Source organism: Carcharhinus amblyrhynchos, chromosome 8 (assembly GCF_965287045.1).
Source record: "Carcharhinus amblyrhynchos chromosome 8, sCarAmb.v2.hapA, whole genome shotgun sequence".
Classification (NCBI taxonomy): Eukaryota; Metazoa; Chordata; class Chondrichthyes; order Carcharhiniformes; family Carcharhinidae; genus Carcharhinus; species Carcharhinus amblyrhynchos.
Window position 1 is genome coordinate 99,340,173 of NC_137331.1, and position 22,261 is coordinate 99,362,433.

At 42.8% G+C, this 22,261-nt stretch overlaps 1 protein-coding gene across 1 annotated transcript in view; it reads left to right on the forward strand.

Annotated features, from left to right (window-relative positions):
* The first annotated feature begins 1,014 nt into the window (after positions 1-1,014).
* ccn4b (cellular communication network factor 4b) overlaps positions 1,015-22,261 on the forward strand; it is a 67,525-nt gene continuing 46,278 nt past the window's right edge. Inside the window, exon 1 of the mRNA XM_080194564.1 lies at positions 1,015-1,212. Coding sequence (XP_080050690.1) covers positions 1,165-1,212 — 48 coding nt within the window. The 5' untranslated portion in view covers positions 1,015-1,164. The remainder of the gene's footprint in view (positions 1,213-22,261) is intronic.

Sequence of the window (22,261 nt, forward strand, 5' to 3'; positions counted from 1 at the left end):
CTGCCTTGCTGGTATCCCACTTCCCAGCCGGCTTGGGCTCCGCCGGCACCAACGCTGAGAATAACATTCCAGTTGCTGCAACGTAAACGGGCAATCGAGCTGTTAGCCTGTCGCCTCCCTGCACTGTTGGGCAAGATGTATTGGTATCGGGAGATGGGGGAGGGGGAGGGGTGTGGGTGCTGGCGTGGGGGGGGGGGGGGGCGGGGGGCGAGGACACAGAGACTGAAAGCTATGTATCTAAATAAAATGCAATTATTGAGGGATATGACCAATAACATAGCCCAATACATAAGTGGCAGGAACTGGTGTTATGTGACTGTGCCGGTATTATTTATGTATTGACAGTGTGTGTAAATTCCCTCCTGTCTGAGATTATCATAGTTAACCCTATGGGCACAGGAAGAACAGCATCAGGTTAAAAACCAACAGGTTTATTTGGATTTTAACCTGGTGCTGAGATTTCTTACTGTGCCCACTCCAGTCCGGCATCTCCACATCTTAATCCTGTGAACAGGTAATACATTCCAAACCTTCAGTTTCTAACTCTTCAGTTTTTTTCCTTAATGAATCCAAGAGATCATTCTCCTGCCGCTTGTCTTTTGTTCACAATCTTCTTGCTGAGTTAAAATTTGGACGCGTTTGAAATGCAGAGTCTCTGGGGACAGCGGTGAGAAAGCAGCCCCCTCCCCGTACCACACATACACACACCTCCCCTGTCCTTTCTGTAGCTGGGTGGGTTTGCCGTTTAACATCATGAGACAACTCCTGACTTAGGGAATTGAGCGGAACATGGAGCAAAGAGGGGCGGGAGATAAACTGCAGACAAAGTCCATTCAGAGTCTTTACTGCCTATGCCGGGTGCGGTGTCCCTTTAAGAAGTCCCAGCTCAGCAAAGTACAGAGTGTGACTGGAGGTGGGCAGAATGGGATAGACACTCGAGGGTGAAGGGAGAGAATATATATATTTATATATACACACGTTCGTCAGTTATCCTGACGTCAGATGAGAATTAATAAAGGCTGAATTTGCAGAGGAGAGATACAGGGGGGACTGCATTCATTACACGTTGCCTGCTCAGTAATGCAAACTGCTGGAATCCTGACTTTGTGAATCTGCTGAAGTCTCAACTTCAAGGTTCAATGAATTTACAACCGTTGTACAGGAATGAAGCGGCTGCTGCTTTGGATTCTGGTGGCAAGCAACATATTTCAGGTAAGTGAATGTCCGTTCTGGGAGTTTGATTTTCTGACCCCCCTCGGCTAAAAAAGCGTTTCATTTTGTTTTGTTTGCTTTTTTTAAAAACCAAGAAGTGATGGATGGGGAGATAGCGGCGAGGTTATATTGAAGGGGGAAGAAACGGTGTAGAAAGGACACAGAGCAAGGAGAGGGGGGAGTGAAAGAGATAGGAGGGAGGGCTACATTGTAAACTCTGTTGGGGTGCTGTCGAGGTTTGTCACGGAGATAACTGGGGATTAAAAAGGGGGACAACAAAGGAAAGCGGATCAGATATATCTTGGAGAATCAGGGATAAGTGTGCAAGGCTGCAAAGTGAAAGCTGCGTTACTGTCTGAAGGAATGCTTCAGTTCCAATGGAAGTAGCATTCGGGGAAAACTTGCATCAGGGATATGGAATGGCAACTGGATGCAATGGCTATTCAGATTTAAATCAGTGCCATGAAAGTTTTTGGATTCCTTGACTATTCTGGGGGTGGGAGGAGGAAATTGGACAACAAGTGTCTTGGAAATATCTGTTTTTTTCTCTCTCTGTGAGGTGTCGATTCGTGGCAGTTACAGCTGTGTAGCAGCTGACCTGTTAAAGCGGTAACGCTTGAACCTGCGTTCCCAGTGTTTTAATGGGGATGATTTCATATCTTTAATTGCCGTTTCTCAATCGAAACTGACTCAAAAAAGAACTTAGTGGAAGATTTCATGGCAGGAAGCAAAAGTAGAGAAAGTCCATAGAGAATATATGATGTGTGTTGAACAGATGAGTGCAGTCCTGATAGAATGGAGCCTGAATGTTTTTTTAAAGAGGGAAAAGATTTATGGAAAAGCTCCGACTGGAAGAAACAAGCAATTCTTTTTCTTTCTGCCACTGATGTTACGTGGGATGAGGAGTTCAAAGATGTTTTGTTTTCGTTATGAACAATAAACGGGATCTTGTCAGTCTGACACCAAGAACATTTTTTTAATGATATTGCTTCTACAACAATGAAGAGGTTTTTATTCACTAAACACCGTGCCTCTTTAGCAAAGCTTGACTTTAGCTCGCCGCTAATGATGATGGCCTTACTGCTGGTAACATTGCAGATGAAATAAACTACATGGCCTATTACCTTTGGGGCAGAGATAAAGAGAGCCAGCAACGTGAGGTCCCGGTTAAGGTAACAGTGATCAAAGGCATCATAAAGGTGAAGTCCATAAAACATGAGAATATTAGGTAATAATTGGCACTTTTCTGTGAGATTCTTTTTGAATACCTTTTTAACACTTCTGGCTTTGCTTGCTAATATTTTATATCTTCATATTCTTCTGGAGAGTAGTGGAAAGATTCGCAGGATGATCAAGTGTGACAGGTTACAGCGTGAGCCCTCTGGATGGCCATTATCACTGTACATCAGTTGATAGGATCCTTTTGAATTCTCTACCCCAGAAGGTTGTGGATGCTCCGTTGTTGAATACAGGGGTAGACAGACCTTTGCGCTAATCATAGAAACATCGAAGATAGGAGTAGGAGAAGACCATTGGAGTGACCCTTGGAGCCTGCTCCATCATTCATCACCATCGTGGTTGATCATCCAACTCAATGGCCAAATCCTGCTTTCTCTCCATAGCCTTTGATCCCATTCGCCCCAAGTGTTACATGGAGCTGCCTCTTGAGTACATTCTGTTGGGGGATTAAGGGATATGGGGAGCAGGTGGAAAATGGAGTTGAAAATCAGCCATGATCATACTGAATGGTGAAGCAGGTCTACTCTGGCTCCTATTTCTTGGGTTTTTGCGTTCACACCCGTGGGTTGTCTGGGCTTCCGCAATCTATTCAATGTGGAGGGAGCCACTCACCTGATAGGGCACAAACCCACAATTCAAAACTAGAGCTCTGGCCTCCTCTTGCCAGGACTATCATACAAGGGATTCAAATCCCTCACCTTCTGACATAAAATCTGGGAATGCTACTGCAGAGCCATGTTAAAATATGCTTTATCTTTGAATTATCTTTTCCTGAGCTACCTTTTGCTAAGTGGTAATTCCAGACCAAAAAGGTAACAAAGATTGAGACAGTTATTTTTGTTGACTGACCGCTGGCTTACGTGATGCTTTATTCGTGTTGAAGAAACGATGGTGACCTTAAACAATTATCAAGAATCATGACTTAAAAATAGCTACATGTGCACAAAATTGCTTATTGCAGCTGCTGTGGGATCTGCAGTTAATATGAGCAAACTTTTTCTGCCATCCACTGTATAATCAGACATGACCGAGCTGCTTCTTAAGGAGCTTCTGTGTTAATAATATACCACACAATAAAAACTTGCATTAATACAGCACCTTGAATGTAGGGAAACGTCCCAAAGTGCGTCTCAAGCGTTATTAAATTTGACAGCGAGCCACAAAGAGTTAATAGAAAGTGGAGGGCATTCTAATAAATAACTTGGAGAGGGAGCTGATCGATGTGGACTTGAGGAGAACGCATTGCCATTCGGCAGATCACACTGAGAGCTTTAATTTGCTTTTGCATCCCAGCCCCAAAATATTTTGGTGTGCTATTTTTGTTTAAACATTATTAAGTTTGGATTCTTAAAGGTCTGTGTGTTTGAGTCAGTTTCTTGTGTTTACATGACTAAATCTGGTTCCCTTGTTTCAGGGGCACAGTTAGAAGCCCGCAGAAAGAATCTGGACTATGTCAAGCTAAAGAACAACATAAACATGAAGAGTTGGCTCATGCATACAGTGGTTAGTGCTGCTGCCTCACAGCGCTAGGCACCCAGGTTAATTCCGGCCTTGAGTGAATGTCGGTGTGAAGTTTGCACGTTCGTCCTGTATCTGCATGGGCTTCCTCCGTGTGCTTTGGTTTCCCCCTGCAATCCAAAGGTGTGCTGGTTAGGTTGATTGGCTATGCTAAATTTCCCCTTAGAGCCCCAAGATATATAGGTTATGAGGATCAGCAGGGTAAATGCATGGGGTTATAGGGATAGGGCGAGGGTAACAGTTGGTGCAGACTCGATGGGTCGAATAGTGTACTTCTGCATTGTAGGGATTTTTTTTTGGATTCAAGATTCTATGAATACCAGCCTTCTAGAGTCCAGGCCAAATGAGCATCCCTGTAAAAATGGTTTTGGTGCAGTCACTGTAAATGAGTTAATTTGGATAATTTGCATAGTTTGGATGCAGCACACCAATCTAGTGATCTACCTGATCACTGAATGAGGTTCTTTGAAAGGCACTCACACCAGTTCACCAATATTTATTTTCCATCAGAAAGCTTTGACAATGGGTCATCTGGACGTGAAACGTCAGCTCTTTTCTCTTCTTACAGGCGCTGCCAGACCTGCTGAGATGTTTCCAACATTTTCTCTTTTGGTTCCAACTATTTAACTGAAGTAGCTCATATAGGAACTTTACATGAATGCATTTGACAGTACACCATCAGATTAAACCAATGCCCCTCCAGCGTTAGTGCAACTTGCAACAATGTAGCACCTTTAATGTAGCAGGGTGAGCTTTTGAGTTTCAAAGGAGTGTCCAAAACAGACAAAAGTTGAAGCCTCAGTAAAGAATGAGGCATTAAGGCAGGTTGATGAAGCAGGTAGGCTGTAAGAAGCAGGAGGGGAGGGATTAAGTAAACTGCAATAATGCAATGTCAGATTAAGCTTCAGATGAATGCAAAATGAAATCCAATGGAAAGGTTTCACTACCTGAGAGAAAAAAACTATTGTAATACAAATGCGCAAACCACATCCACTTGGCAGTAGGACGCCTGGATTTATAGGGTGAACTGCGTGTGTAACTGATTTCATCTAAACACCTCGCTTTGAAGTAACAATTGTTTTTACACTCATTCTTTTCCTTTCAGCTTTGAGGGTTCTGATTAAAATTAAAGGCATTTCCAAACGAGCTCTGCAACATGATATGATATCAGCTTGACCCAAAATTGATATTAAGGCAATTCATACGGCCAGTTGGTTGAGAAAATAGAATAAATCCTACTGACGAGGTAAGGGGAGATGTTCTTAGGTTGCAGCTGAGGCGCACTTTTAGGGTTATACAGCGAACAGTGTTTCCCAGCTCCTCCTTTTGGAATTGTTCAAACCACTCACCGTAGGTTTCCCTGGATTGAACCATCGCTCACTGTTGTGGGAACTTGATATTTCTCTTGGAAAATTCCGACGCTCAAATGTGCAAAGTTTCTGCCAGGTCTCAACTCGGAGAGCTGCACCTTCAGCTGGTTTTCAAACTCATTCCATCTGCCAGCTTGGCCATAAATTATAGGCAAGGTCTCCAGAAACAGAATGAAGATATTAGTTAGTAATTAGGCTATTATGGTTAATGATGATGAAGGCTTTGGTGAGAGAAAACCCTTGGCTGTGTTCTCAAATTTGTATATTGTCAGATTTCTTGCTTTATTGTTCCACTTCATTTTGACAGCTATGAAATTAAAAAAACTACATGAAAATGGGCATAAAAGTATTCATTATATTGAAACAAGTCCAAATAGGCAATTATGCAGTCTGAGCTCCATTGGGAAGTCAAGTGCATTGGCTTTAATATTCATATTTCACTTGTGCCAACACAAACACTTGTATGGTCCATCTGCCCACTGCACATACCTTATCATTATTGCCAAAATACATCCAATTTTCTGCTTTTTTTAACAATCCATTGGATAGTACGTCTAAAATTTTAATAAGAATTTAGTTGCATGTCAAAGAGATTGCACATTGTATTTAGGTTGAAGCCCATTATTTTAAAACTACTGAACATATTTTTGTGCATCTGTGTTTGGCACAGTGGCACATGGTTAGCACTGCTGCCTCACAGTACCAGGGACCTGGGTTCAATTCCTGCCTTGGGTCACTGTCTGTGCGGAGTTTGCACATTCTCCCTGTGTCTCTGTGGGTTTCCTCCAGATGCTCCGGTTTCCTCCCACAGTCCAAAGATTTGTGGGTTAGATGGATTGGCCATGCTAAATTGCCCCTTAGTGTCAGGGGGAATGAGCAGGGTAAATACATGGGGATAGGGCCTGGGTGGGATTGTGGTCGGTGCAGACTTGATGGGCCAAATGGCCTCCTTCTGCATTGTAGAATTCTATGGCTGTTTTCAAACTGAAGGATTTCAGTGTCATTTGATGGGTTGCTTTCCCATTCTTTGAATCCAGTGTCAATGTGAAAGATTGCCCATGAGGTATGGCATAGTTTGGATGCAGCATACTAATCTAATGAGATCTACCTGGTCACTGAATGAGATTTTTTTTAAAGGCACTTGTACCAGTTCACCAATATTTATTGCCTATTACAAATATCCTTTCAGAAAATGGTGACTTTCTTCATGAACCACTGCAGTTCTGAATTTTTTTTTAACTTCTTCATGGGATGTGTGTATTGCTGGCAAGGCCAGCATTTATTGCCCATCTCTAGTTATCCTTGAGAGGCTGCCCTCTTGACTGCCACCTGATGTAATACTGTTAGGAAGGGACTTCCATGACATTGATCCAGTGACAGTGAAGGAACAATTATATATTTCCAAATCAAGGTGTTGTGTGGCTTGGAAGGAAACTTGCAGGTGGTGGTGTTTCTATGTGTCTGCCACCCTTGTCTTTTAGGTGGTGGAGATCACGGGTTTGAGAGATACTGTCAGAGACGCCTTGGTGAGTTGCTGTAGTGCAGCTTGTATGTAACGTGCACTGTTGCCACTGTGCATCAATGACGGAGGGAGCGGATGGTTAGGTTGGCAGATGAGGTACCAATCAAGTGGGCTACTTTGTCTTGGATGATGTCAAGCTTGTTAAATGTCCTTCTAGCCACAGAAATTCAGGCAAGTGGAGAGTATTCCATCACTGTCCTGACTTGTGTCTCGTAGATGGTGGAGAAGAGTGACTCACTGCTGAATTTCCAGTCTCTGAAGTGTTGTTGTAGCCACAACAATTTATATTGGGTTTATGAATAGGAGTAGGCCATTTGGCCCTTCAAGTCTCCTCTGACATCCAAATGATTATGGCTGATCTGTCTGTAGTCTTGGCTCCACCACCTTTTGTCCCACACAAACCTTGGCCTCCTTGTCTATCAAAAATCTAACTCTGTCTTGTATAAATATAAAGACCCAGCCTCTTCTATTTTCAGTGTCACATGATAGCACTGTTGATAGCTCCTTCCATCACTTTGTTGCTGGGACTGTAATTGGTTGGATTTGATTTGAACTGTTTTTGCTGCAGAACTCAATCTGACCCATTTGTTATGTAATGACTTAGCTCTGCCTATGCATGATGCATCAGCCATGTTACTGTGGGTCTGGAGTCACATGTAGGCCAGAAAATGTAAGGGGATGGCAGATTTTCTTCCCTAAAGAATGGCAGTGAACCAGATGAGTTCTTAACAGTCAATGAGAGCCTCAATACTGGTGCCACAAAACTAATCATTTTGCAACTCGAGATTTTTTATTATTTAATTGAATAGGTTAATTAACTGAATTTCACTAGCTGCCATGATGGGATTTGAACCCATCTCCCCATTAGCCTGGGCCATTCTCGTGAAATTACCTCTGCATCACCATCTCCCCCTTCCTTTTTACAATAGTACAAGGACATTTTATTGATGGTGACAGTGTAGACTTGGATCACTATTCCTGTGATGCTTGGAGTGAGTGGTTGGTGTGTCCCCATAGTCTCTCACACATCAGCATCTATACCTCCATCTGTCAGGAGGCAGCACCCATTCAGTTCCATTTGCACATGTTTGCCCCGTATTCCTTAAAGACTCTTTAATTAACAAAAATCTATCAATTTCAGACTTAAAATCAACAATTGTTCTATAATCAATTGTTACATGAAGTAGAGAGTTCCAAAATTCCATCACCCTTTGTTTGTACAATTCATTTTTAAAAGATCTGGGTATAAGTTTTAAGTTAAACCCCTTAGTCATAGTTTTCTCTACTTACACTATCAATTTCTCTTAATATCCCTAAAAGCTTGAATCAAAATGCACTTTAACCATCTAAACTGCAGACAATATAAGCCAAGTTTATGTCATCTCTACTTGCAATTTAACCCTTGCTGTCTAGGCATAATTCTGCTAAATCTACCCTGAACTCCCTCCAAGGCCTCTCTTCTGGTGTTTAAAACTGCTCACAGTACTCCAGTTGTGGTCTAACCAGAGCTTTGTATAGCTATAGCTTAACTTCAACCCCTTTGCATTCTAATCCTCTAGATATTGCTGAAAAGAAAGTCGTGTTGCCAAAGATTTCCATCTTGTACTCATTAGGACCAATGCAAGATTATCAAATTTCAAACAATCACAATAACTTGTACTAAGGGAGAAGAGAGTGCTAATTGGTTGGCATGATGAATCTGATTAGCCAAAAAATTGCTATGTAGAATGGAATGGTGAACTATTAGCTTCCCAAGCACCTGGGGCGATTCAATAAAAGGGCAAGACTTGAAGATATTCCTTTAGTTTTGGGTCCCTGTAAATGGTATTTGTTATCCATGATTCCATTTATTTTAAATTAGTCCAAACCTGCTGTTTTAAAGCATTTCACTCAAAGTGGTATTGTACCATGGATAGTGGCCAAAGCCTTTCTGTTGATACAAAGTTGGACCTCTTCTCACCTTAAAGTTGTGCTCCTTGGCGGTCCCTCCGTGCCGACATTATAGTTAAGAACGCCTACTAATGCCTCTACTTTCTCAGAAGACTAAGGAAATTTGGCATGTCAGCTACAACTCTCACCAACTTTTATAGATGCACCAGAGAAAGCATTCTTTCTGATTGCATCACAGCTGGTCTGGCTCCTGCTCTGCCCAAGACCACAAGGAACTACAAAAGGTTATGAATGTAGCCCAATCCATCACATAAACCAGCCTCCCATCCATCGACTCTGACTACACTTCCCGCTGCCTTGGCAAAGCAGCCAGCATATTGAAGGACCCCACGCACCGCGGCCATTCTCTCTTCCACTTCTTCTGTCGGGAAAAGGATATAAAGGTTTGAGATCACGTACCAACCGACTCAAGAACAGTTTCTTCCCTGCTGCCATCAGACTTTTGAATGGACTTACCTAACATTAAGTTGATTGTTCTCTTAACCCTAGCTATGACTGTAACACTACATTCTGCACTCTATGAATGGTATGCTTTGTCTGTATAGTGCGCAAGAAACAATACTTTCCATTGTATGCTAATAAATGTGACAATAATAAATCAAATCAAAAGGTCTTGTGCCCCTGGGGTCAATGAAGTATTTTTGATTGTATTGGCATGGTTGCCTGGATCAGAGGCAGAGATTTAATGTGTTAGCATTCAAGAGGCCTGTGGCAATGTTACTTGCTGGCAGCCTCCAAGATGCTTCAAAAGGAAAGAAATTAAAAGAACATTGAAACCTACCCTCTTGACCAATGCAATTGGGTGCACTTTAATTGATTTTACAAAACTTTGAGGTTTCAGAAATTCAAACCACTTCTCTGCTGCCAGGGCAGAATGTTTGGTTTGAGGAAAAGCTGTTTTTAGATAACACGTAATTGCATGTATGGTATCCGTGTTCCTCCTCTTGACATTCCTCCATCCTGGTGGAAAACCCATGATATATGGAAATTGTCAGTAATATGGCAGAATATTTCCATATCCCATGTCTTGTTACATTCTGTTCAACTTAGACTGACAAATCATTGCATGACGGGTGAGAAATTGCAGCCAATATATCTGATTCATTCTTACAATCACCTTTTTAAGCTGTTAAAAGTTATTAACCGATTAAGTATTGGTTTGGATGGAAGGAAGAAGGTTGCTTGCTTTTGGATTATAAATCAAACAGTTATATTAAAACTGTGAATGAAACATGTATTGCCAAATCCAGACGATGTATGTTTACATTCTTTCATGGTCATCAGTAGGTTCTTAATTCCAGATATTGTTTTTTTGAATACAAATCCCATCATCTGCTGTGGCAGGATTTGAACCTGGGTCCCCAGAACATCAGCTAAGTTTCTGGATTTATAGTCTAATGATAATGCCAATAGGCTATCACCTCCCCTATAACCCACTGCCAGTAGCACTCCTGCATCACACTGAAACAGCTAATTTTACATCAAAAGAGAGGGATGCTCATTAATCCATCGAGCCCACACTCACTCAGGAGTTCATAACTGATTTGATGGTGGACCTCTCATCCACAACACTTGTTGACTTCCCCCAGCTTTAAGAAGCGCTAAGCTTTGTCCTCAACATCTTCTGCCACTATTATTCCTCTGTCATCCTTGGTAGTGAGTGTCAGCAGCCTTTTCTTTTGGGAGAGTGATGAGGAGAACATTTTAGTTGTTTCCTGACTTTGCCCTGGAATTCACATGTGGTCTGTTCCAACACACAACACCGGAAAATGATCAGAAATGAAAATCCTGGTTGAACTTTGTTTTCTCTTCCTGGATAATTTTCATCACTTTTGACACGGCGGTGCAGTGGTGTACAATGGTTAGCACGGCTGCCTCACAGCGCCAGGGACCCAGGTTCAATTCCTGGCTTATGTTACTGTGTGGAGTATGCACATTCTCCTTATGTCTGTGTAGGTTTCCTCCTGGTGCTCCGGTTTCGTCCTACAGTCCAAAAGACATGCTGGTTGGGTGGATTGGCCATGCTAAATTCTCCCTTAGTGTACCCGAACAGGCGCCAGAGTGTGGCAGCTAGAGCATTTTCACAATAATTTCATTGCAGTGCTAATGTAAGCCTACTTGTGATGCTAATAAATAAAATTTTAGTCTTAATTTTTAAAAGTTTTATCAGAAAAGAGGACCAAAGGCAAATAAATAGAGTTGAAGTACGTACAGATCAGCTATGGCCTAATCGGATGATGTAACAGTTTAAGAGTGTCTGAAATGCCTAATTCTGATCTTAAGTTTGTGCATTACAGTTTCATAGATTAAGCAGCTAAATGTTCACCTAGTCCAGCTGTCCTGAGCAGGAAGAACACCTGAAGATTGGATTTTATGGTTGGCAAGATGCAACAACAATCACCATTAATCTTGAAGAAAACTATTCACAAGGACTCATGGTTTCCTTGGTGTGGGTTTCCCCTTTCACAATGGCAAATTGGGTGCCAAATCAGAGTGCTTCCCAGCTTTTCATCAACAAGCATAGATCAACTAGATAGTCAATATCTTTTCCCAAGGTAGGGGAGTCTAAAAATAGAGGGCATAGGTTTAAGGTGAGAGGGGAGAGATACAAAAGTGTCCAGAGGGCAATTTGTTCACACAGAGGGTGGTGAGTGTCTGGAACAAGCTGCCAGTGGTAATAGTAGAGGCGGGTACAATTTTGACTTTTAAAAAGCATTTAAATGGTTACATGGGTACGATGAGCATGGGGGATATGGGTCAGTTGTGGGCAATTGTGATTAGCTTCGTGGTTCTTTAAAAAAAGGGCAGCATGGACAAGTTGGGCAGAAGGGCCTGTTTCCATGCTGTAAATCTCTATGACTCCATGACTCTAAGCAGAGTAAGCAACCAGTCACATTGAATTATTATCACAGGCAGCAAACCAAGAAGTTAATATTACTTTATCCTTCATTTACAATTTAGGTTTTCAGATAGCATAATAAATGATTATGATTGGATTTAGATAGAAGCTAAAATTCCAATTCAAAAAATCTATTATTATTTTAACATGTGGGGATTTTCTAATATAATGGAGAACATTGATATTCCACAAATATAAAGCTAGTTTTACAAGGCCAATGAGACTGTTTATAAGTTTTTATGACATTAGTAAGCTATAAAAAAATCAATTACACCTCATTCAACACGGTGTAACATTTGCAAGGCATTTTCTTAGTAAGGCTAACAGTGTAAGACTCGAAATTCCCATCTACTCTCAGATTTTCCATTGATTGCAGTCTAGGGCATTGCCTGGAGAAGCATAGACAGTAACTTCTGGAGTATGGGATTGTTCTGAGCATGTGTAGACTGATACAGTGTCTGTCAGTTTCAGTGGAGTAATGACGGTAATGCGGACGCCATAACCAATGCAAACTCTTGACCAGTATATTAGCGTCTTCTCATCACTGACAATTAGAAACAATCTATCATTGTCCATATTATCAGGAATTTTAATTTTGAATTGAAAACCTTCATTAAGTCAACCCTACATCTTCACCGACATAGTTTAACAAAACCTAATTTCCCCACTTTTTTTATGACTGCAACCTAACTCAGTTAGTGAATCCAACATACACTTTTTCTAAAGTTTGATATCCTTCCTATAATGGAGTACTAAACTGTATGCAATACTCTGGCTGCAGCCTCACTAAGATTTTGTACAGTTCCAGATTGCCTCCTCAATTTTTTATTCTGGTAAGAAAACCAGGAATTCCATTTGCCTTTGCTTTATCTACATGAAACTGTGTCTACAAGACACAGAGACACATGAAACTGTGTCTCTGCACACAAACAACACTATTTATTCAAAAGCTTACCTTTTACCATTTTACAATATATTTCAAAATAAAGCTCAAAAGAAAGATCTGAGATATCGGTGTTAATTCCATTTAGCCAAATGCCCTGAGCAAATAATTAAGTGTAATGTGTAAACTAGCTCATTTAATTGTCCTCTGTGTTTAATATGTATTGGGAGAACTGTCCTATCCATCTTTCTCATGCCAGTGCAAGTACTTTGGACCTCACCCCAAATTTGAATACTTCAGAATGGATTATAGCCCAATCACCTTTGTTACAAGAGATGGGAGAAAGCATGACAAGAGATGAGTAACTGTAACGCAAAGAATGGGAGACTATGCTATCCCACAGCTTAATGAATTCCCTCAGAACTCCGAGATATAAATGACCCATCCTAGAATTCATAAGCATTTGATTTGATTTGATTTATTATTGTAACATGCATTAACATACAGTGAAAAGTATTGTTTTTTGTACACTATACAGACAAAGCATACCATTCATAGAGAAGGAAACGAGAGAGTGCAGAATGTAGTGTTACAGTCATAGCTAGGGTGTAGAAAAAGATCAACTTCATGCAAGGTAAGTCCATTAAAAAGTCTGACAGCAGCAGGGAAGAAGCAGTTCTTGGGTCAGTTGGTATGTGACCTCAGACTTTTGTATATTTTTCCTGAAGGAAGAAGGCGGAAGAGAGAATGTCCAGGGTGCACGGGGTCCTTAATTACGCTGGCTGCTTTTCTGAGGCAGCAGGAAGTATAGACAGAGCCAATGGATGGGAGGCTGGTTTGCTTGATGAATTGGGCTACACTCACGACATTTTGTACTTCCTTGCAGTCTTGGGCAGAGCAGGAGCCACACCAAGCTGTGATACAACGAGAAAGAATGCTTTCTATGGTGCATCTGTAAATGTTGGTGAGAGCATAGACACTCCATTGGTCCAAGTTCCAATCTGATCTAGATATCAACATTGTATTAATGGGATATTAATCAAGCACAGCTCATTGACAAGAAGTAATATATTCTAACCTATTTTAAAGCAAAGACAGCAAGAGAAAATTATAGAAGAGGAAAATGGAGATGGGGTGGAGAGCGACATTTCTTTGGATTGGCAATCTCCAACTTATTAGAAACAAAATCAATGTTTAGTTAGATTGTAAGATGTAAAGGGAGAGAACTTGTGAGCAGTATTTGCCATAAGCATTGAAATAAAACATAATAAAGCACAGCAGGCTCATTAAGATCAGAAGTCAATGATAGTTTCATGTTTCGAGTGTGACCCTTCATTAAAGCTGCAATCCATTTTGTAGGAGAGTGAAAACACTGTAAGAGGGGGCCCCACCAAAAGGAGTTACAATAGGCAGGCAATGTGCCAGCTTTGCACATGATCTCAAGTTGTTTTTCTTTTAAAGTCAGGATAATTTAAGAGGGGCTATATTGTTGCAAATGGGAGAGATAATGGATTAGCAGACCCTGCCCCCATTGGACTTTCCTTATGGGGCTATAGGAAATGACCGTAGTTACTTGTTTTCTTAGGAATGATGATCTCATTCGATCTATAACATTAGACATGAAAAACTGTTTACGTGGCAGAAGGTCGGTCTATCTTCAATCCTTGAACTTTGAATCACTGAGCAAGTTGTTAAAACCACTGGGGGGTTTAGGCCACATTGTTCTAACCATTGATCAAGCCAATGTGACATCTCATAAAGTGTCTGTTGGTACCAATGTTATACCGTAGTAGGAAAAATGACAGTCAAGTCAATATTTTTTTAAAATATTTGTTCTTGATATATGAATAGTGCTGCAAGATCAGCATTTATTTCCTAAGCCTAATTGTCCTCGAGAAAATGTTGGTAAACCACACTCTTGAATCGCTGAAGGGGTGTTGGTATACCCATAGAACTGTTCTGAAGAGAGTTCCAGGGTTTTTAAAAATTTATTTTTGGAACATGGGTGTCGCTGGCTTGACAGCATTTATTGCCCATCTCTTGAACTGAGTGGTTTGCTAGGCCATTTCAGAGGGCAGTTGAGAGTCAACCATATTGCTGTGGCTCTGGAGTCACATGTAGGCCAGACCAGGAAAGGACAGCAGATTTCCTTCCCTAAAGGACATTAGTGAAGCAGATGGGTTTTTCTGACAATCGACAATGGTTTCATGGCCCTCAATAGATTCTTAATTCCAGATATTTTGATCCAGCACAAGAGAGGGACTTACAGGTGGTAGTGTTCCAATGCAGCTGCTGCCCTTGTCCTTTTAACTGGTAGAGGTTGCAGATTTAAAAGGTGCTGTCAATCAAGCCTTGGCGAATTCCTGCAGTGCAGCTTATAGATAGTTCACTGTGCATCAGTGAAGGCTGAAGATTGTAGGTATGGTGCAAACATTCAGACTGTTTTATTTATAATGAAAGCTTCCAAGGAAAAAAAACACTAAATCAGGAGTAAGTCCCCACCCACTGGAACATCCATTGTTGCTGGGTCTGAGGTACATAAATTGATAGAGTTTGATTGCTATGATTAGTCAACGGCCCCAATATCATTATATTATGTCACTATAAGGATGGTAGAAAGTGAGCAAGATGGTCCCAGAGCAAGAGGGTAAGCTAGGGAGAGGACTGGCCCAGTCAAAGACATGAAGGGAATCTATAGGTGGAGCAAGGGCAAATGGGCGAGGTATTAAATTAGTACTTTGTGTCAGTATTCACCAAAGAGAAGGACTTGGTGGATGATGGGTCTGGGAAAGGATGTCGAGATAATTTGAGTCATGTTGAGATCAAAAAGGAGGAGGTATTTGGATTCTTGAGAAACATTAAGGTAAACAAGTCCCCAGGGCCTGATGGGATATACCCCAGAATACTGAGAGAAGCAAGGGAGGAAATTGCTGGGGCCTTGAGAGAAATCTTTGTATCCTCACTGGCTACAGGGGAGGCCCCAGAGGATTGGAGAATAGGCAATGTTGTTCCTTTGCTTAAGAAGGATAATCCAGGCAAGTACAGGCCAGTGAGCCTTGTGTCAGTGATAGGGAAATTATTAGAGAGGATTCTTCGAGACAGGATTTACTCCCACTTAGAAATACGTGGGTGCATTAGCAAGAGGTAACATGGTTTTGTGAAGGGGAGGTCGTGTCTCAATTACTTGATCGAGTTTTTCTAGGAAGTGACGAAGATGATTAATGAGCGTAGGGCAGTGGATGTTGTCTACATGGACTTCAATAAGGCCTTTGACAAGGTCCCTCATGGTAGACTGGTGCAGAAAGTAAAGTTGCATGGGATCAGAGGTGAGCTGGCAAGGTGGATACAGAACTGGCTCAGTCAAAGAAGACAGAGGGTAGCAGTGAAAGGGCGCATTTCTGAATGGAGGGTTGTGACAAGTGGCATTCCTCAGGGATCAGTGCTGGGACTTTTGCCGTTTGTAATATGTATATAAATGATTTGGAGGAAAATGTAACTGATTTGATTAGTAAGTTTGCGGATGACGCAAAGGTTGGTGGATTTGCAGATAAGAACATAAGAACATAAGAACATAAGAAATAGGAGCAGGAGTAGGCCATCTAGCCCTTCGAGCCTGCCCCGCCATTCAATAAGATCATGGCTGATCTGTCGCTGCTCAGTTCCACTTTCCCGCTTTCTCCCCATAACCCTTAATCCCCTCTCCTATCAAAAACCCATCAACCCGCGTCTTAAAAATATTTAGCGAGGCAGCCTCCACCACTTCAACGGGCAGAGAATTCCAGAGATTCACCACCCTTTGAGTGAAGAAGTTCCTCCTCAACTCCGTTCTAAACCGCCCCCTCTTTATCTTGAGGCTGTGCCCCCTAGTCCTACTGTCTTTTTTGAGCGGGAACAGTCTCTCCACCTCTATCCTATCCATCCCATTCATCATCTTATACGTCTCAATGAGATCTCCCCTCATTCTTCTAAACTCTAACGAGTACAAGCCCAGTTTATTCAGCCTCTCCTCATAGCTCAACCCCCTCAACTCTGGTATCAGCCTAGTAAACCTCCTCTGCACTCCCTCCAAGGCCAAAATCTCTTTGCGCAGGTGCGGCGCCCAAAACTGCACACAGTACTCCAGCTGCGGCCTCACCAATGCCCTATACAGCTGCAGCAAGACCTCCCTACTTTTATATTCAATCCCCTTTGCTATGAAGGCCAGCATCCCATTTGCCTTCCTGACCACCTGCTGCACCTGCAAGCTGGGTTTTTGCGACTCATGCACAAGGACCCCGAGGTCCCTCTGCACCGTCGCCTGCTGCAGTTTTTCGCCCCGTAAGTAATAGTCCTTCCTACCATTCTTCCTACCAAAGTGGACCACCTCACACTTGCCAACATTAAATTCCATTTGCCATTTCCTGGCCCATTCGCCCAGCCTATCTAGATCCTTCTGCAGACTCTCCACACCCTCCGCACAATTTGCCGTTCCCCCAATCTTGGTGTCATCAGCAAATTTCGACACCCTACACTCGGTTCCCTCCTCCAGATCATCTATATAAATGGTAAAAAGCTGAGGCCCCAGCACCGACTCCTGGGGCACTCCACTAGTCACCATCCGCCAATCCAAATAGCACCCGTTGACCCCCACTCTCTGCCTCCTATTTGACAACCAATCCTCTATCCACGCTAACACCCTACCCCCAACTCCATGTCCCTCGACCTTCTGCAATAACCTCTTGTGAGGTACTTTGTCAAACGCCTTCTGAAAATCTAGAAAGACCACATCCACCGGCTCTCCTCTATCCACCGCCCTAGACACATCCTCATAGAACTCCAGTAAATTTGTCAGACACGACTTCCCTTTAATGAAACCGTGCTGCGTCTGCTCTATCAAGCAATTCCCTTCAAGATGCCTCGCAATTTCCTCCTTAATGACAGATTCTAACATTTTACCTACCACAGACGTTAAACTAACCGGCCTATAATTCCCCGCCTTTTGCCTGGCACCCTTCTTAAACAACGGCGTAACATTAGCCGTTTTCCAATCTTCCGGCACTTCCCGGAATCCAGCGACATCTGGAAAATAACCACCAGGGCATCCACTATCACCTCCGCCATTTCTTTCAGAACCCTCGGATGCATTCCATCCGGTCCTGGGGACTTGTCCACAATCAGCCCCTCCAGTCTGTCGAGCACCGCCTCTCTAGTAACAGTAATGTCATTAAGACCCTCCAGTCCTACCACCTTTCCATCGCTAACACCCGGCAAATTATTCACGTCCTCCTCCGTGAAGACAGAAACAAAAAAGTTATTCAATACCTTAGCCATATCCCCATCCCCTACCACTAGGTCCCCTTTCTCATCCTCTAAAGGACCAACATTCACCCTAGCCAGCCTCTTCCTTTTTATATATTTATAAAAACTCTTGCTATCCTTTTTTATATTAAGCGCTAGCCCAGCTTCATAGTTTCTCCTACCCTTCTTTATCAACTTCTTTGTCAATCTTTGTTGACATTTAAACCTCTCCCAATCCTCTTCTCGCCCACTACTCTTAGCTACTCTAAATTCCTCCGCTTTTAATTTAACACTTTCCTTCACCTCCTTCGTTATCCACGGCTTATTACCTCTCTTCCTACTATCCTTTTTGACCATCGGAATAAATTTCCGCTGAGCACCAAGAAAGATCTCCTTAAAGATCCTCCACTGCTCCTCAACAGACCCTCCCTCCAACGCGCTCCCCCAGTCCACATTCGCCAATTCTTCTCTCATCCTACCGTACTCCCCTCTATTCAAACAGAGGACGCGTGTCCGGGAACCCACTTTCTCCTCCTCCATCTGCACCAGAAACTCCACCATACAATGATCACTCTCCCCAAGAGGATCCTTCACCACAAGGTCCCTAATTCTACCCGCCTCATTACATAGCACCAGATCCAAGATAGCTCGCTCCCTCGTCGGCTCCAACACACACTGTTCGAGGAAACTATCCCGGCAGCATTCCAAGAACTCTTCCTCAAGCCCCCCGCGTCCAACATGGGTCGACCAATCAATATGCAGATTGAAATCCCCCATAACTACGGCCGTCCCATACCTGCACGCCGCACTTATTTGCGCGCTAACAGCCCGCCCCACCTCCAGATCATTATTCGGGGGCCTATAGGCGACACCCACCAGCGTCTTCCTCCCTTTGCTGTTCCTAATCTCCACCCACAACGATTCCACGTTCTGCTCCTTGGCTCCAATATCATCCCTTGCTACCACCGTGATGCTATCCTTAATCAGCAGAGCTACGCCCCCCCCCCTTTTCCCTCCTGCCTATCCTTCCTAAACACTTGATAGCCCTGTACATTCAGCTCCCAGTCCCTGTCACCTTGCAGCCACGTCTCTGTAATGGCCACCAGATCATATCCATTTGTGTCGATCTGCGCCACCAGCTCATCCACTTTATTCCGAATGCTTCGTGCATTCAGATAAAGTGCCTTCATCCCAGCCTTCACCTGGACCCTATTTGCCGTAACGCCACCAACCATACTCACGCCCCCTACTCCCTCTATTATTGGGACATCCTCGGTCTCTTCCCTTACCTGTATCCTCTCCTTAACTTTAGACCTCGTACCATCACCTACCCTCACACCCTCCCCTCCCCAATTAGTTTAAAGCCCTGTCTACAGTCCTCTTTACTCGATTCGCCAGCACTCTGGTCCCAGCACGGTTCAGACCAACCCCATCCTGCCAGAACAGGTCCCACCTACCCCAATACTGGTGCCAATGCCCCATAAATTCAAACCCATTCCTCCCACACCAATCCCTGAGCCACCCATTCACTTCCTTAATCCTGTCAACCCTACGCCCGTCTGCACTCGGTTCAGGCAGTAGCCCAGAGATAACCACCTTGTCGGTTCTACTTTTTAATTCCATTCCCAGCTTTTCATACTCCCTCCCCAGATCCTCAGTCTGCATTTTGCTTACGTCGCCGGCACCCACATGTACCACAACGACCGGATTCTCACCCTCCCACTCCAGGTTCCTCTGCAGCCCAGCTGCGACATCCCGTACCCGAGCACCAGGCAGGCAACACACCCTTCTGTGCACTTTGTCATTGTGACAAAGGACAGTGTCATAGTGATGAGGACCATCAGAGGGTACAGCAGGAGACTTGGGCAGAGAGATGGCAGGTGGAGTTTAATCCAGACAAATGTGAGGTAATGCATTTTGGAAGATCTAATATAGATAGGAAATATATAGTAAATGGCAGAACCCTTAAGAGTATTGATAGGCAGAGGGACCTGGGTGTACAGGTACACAGGTCACTGAAAGTGGCAACGCAGGTGGAAAAGGTAATCAAAAAGGCATACGGCATGCTTGCCTTCATCGGCCGAGGCATTGAATTTAAAAATTGGCAAGTCATGTTGCAGCTTTTTAGGCCGCACTTGGAATATAGTGTTCAACTCTGGTCGCCACACTACCAGAAGGATGTGGAGGCTTTGGAGAGGGCACAGAAAAGATTACCAGGATGTTGCCTGGTACGGAGGACATTAGCTATGAGAAGAGATTGGAGAAACTTGGTTTGTTATCATTGGAATGATGGAGGTTGAGGGGCAACCTGATGAAAGTCTACAAGATTATGAGAGGCATGGACAGTGTGGATAGTCAGAAGCTTTATCCTAACGTGGAAGAGTCAATTACTAGGCGGCGTAGGTTTAAGGTGTGACAGGGCAAGGTTTAAAGGAGATGTATGAGACAGGTTTTTTTTTCCCAGAAGGTGGTGGGTGCCTGGAGCTCACAGCCGGGGGAGATAGTGGAAACAGATACAGTGGTGACTTTTAAGGGGTGTCTTGACAAATACACGAATAGGATAGGAGTAGAGGGATATGGTCCCCGGAAGGGTTGGGGGTTTTAGTCCAGTTGGGCAACATGGTGGGTGTAGGCTTGGAGGGCTGAAGGGCCTGTTCCTCTGCTATAATTTTCTTTGCTCTTTGTCCTTGATATTTTTCCATTTTCAGTTCTTATGCTTCCATGAGTATCAAGCTTCTTGAGTTTGTGGGAGCCTCACTCATTCAAGCAAGTGGAGAGTATTCCATTACACTCTTGATCTTTACTTTGTAGATGATGGACAGGTTTTGGGGGGTCGGGGGGAATGGAGGCATGTTAGTCTTTGAAGATCTCCCAGCCTCTAACATGATGATGTAGCCACAGTATGAGAAAGCTGATCCAGTTTAGTTTCTGGTCAATGGTAACTCCCCGGCAGTGATGGTAATGCTATTGAATGTCAAGGGGAGTTGATTAGATTCTCTGTTGGAGGTGGTCTTTGCCTGTCATTTGTGTTACTTGCCACTTTTCAATTCAAGCCTGTTATCCAGATCTTGCTGCAAACAGTCACTGGTTATTACAATATGTTATACTTCTTCCCAACTTCTTCCCAAGCAACCTGTGTATTAAAATGTAAAATGGTGCATGTAGTAATTTCCCAAATACAATATGACCAAACCATCATCAACAATACCTGAAATTTTACAATAATCACAACCAAACCATAAATGTCCAAAATTACCAGAGTAATTTACATGTTAAAAAATGTTTCCTTCACACCAGTATGCATTTAACAAAAGTATCATTAATTGACAAGAAAGAATTAAAAGAACAACCTTTTTTATTCTCCGTTCCTCCATACTTTCAATTAACCAACCTGCCTTCTTTCTCTTTCTGACTGTGTAAGTCCTGGCTTGACTCTTTTCTCTCAACATCTCTGACTGTGTCAACCCTGAACTTTGACCAACAGCTCTTTTTAATTATTGGGGCTGTGGCATTGATTGATTTGTCTTAATCAAAGCCCACTTTACTGCACTAGTGGATTCCATGATACTGGCAAACCTTCAGTTTCTTTGTGATCTTTGCTTTCTTTCTGACTTCTGCTTGGGACTGCAGGATGAATTTGGACTATCGGAGGTTTCTCATGCTCTCCCTCTGCCAGATGTCCTCTTTCAAACAAATGGTCTACATGACATTCACAAAGACTTTCTTCAAGCCTCACTAGGTATGTGATTACATCTAGTCTCTTTATAACAACTACACTTCCTTATTACCTCATTGGTTTTTAACTTCTGACCCACGTTGAATTAAAGTTTAATGCCTGTGTATCACGACTCATCTTCATTTTGTCTTGCTTTTCTCTTACTTTCTTATTGACATCAGGCTTAAGCAAACTAAACTTTTCCCTCAGAACATGTTTTAGTACAAACTCAAAGTGAAGAATCTGTAGGGTTATCTTGCAGAAGAACAGACAGTTACCCAGCCTGTGTCAAAAAGAAACATGTAATTCCTGCCTAGCTTGTCACTGAGCAGATACTTTTGCAAATACTTCCTCACAATCTGTACATTTCATTTTCAGCACCATTCAATGTTGGCTGATATGGTAGTTTTAGAAAGTGTTTAACATCATTCTCACTCAGAAATACATCAAAGTCTTCTGGTGTAAACTATGGATCATTAACTGACATCAACATCTCTGGCAACCCATAAATTGCACATCAGTGTCTCAAAGCATACGTGCCATACAATTGCCAGGCCCAGTCCAATTAGAGAGAATCTAATATCATCCCTTGATATTCAATGGTAAACCATCACTGAAACCCCCACTATCAACATTGCCATTGACCAGAAACTCAACTGAATTAGTCATATAAATA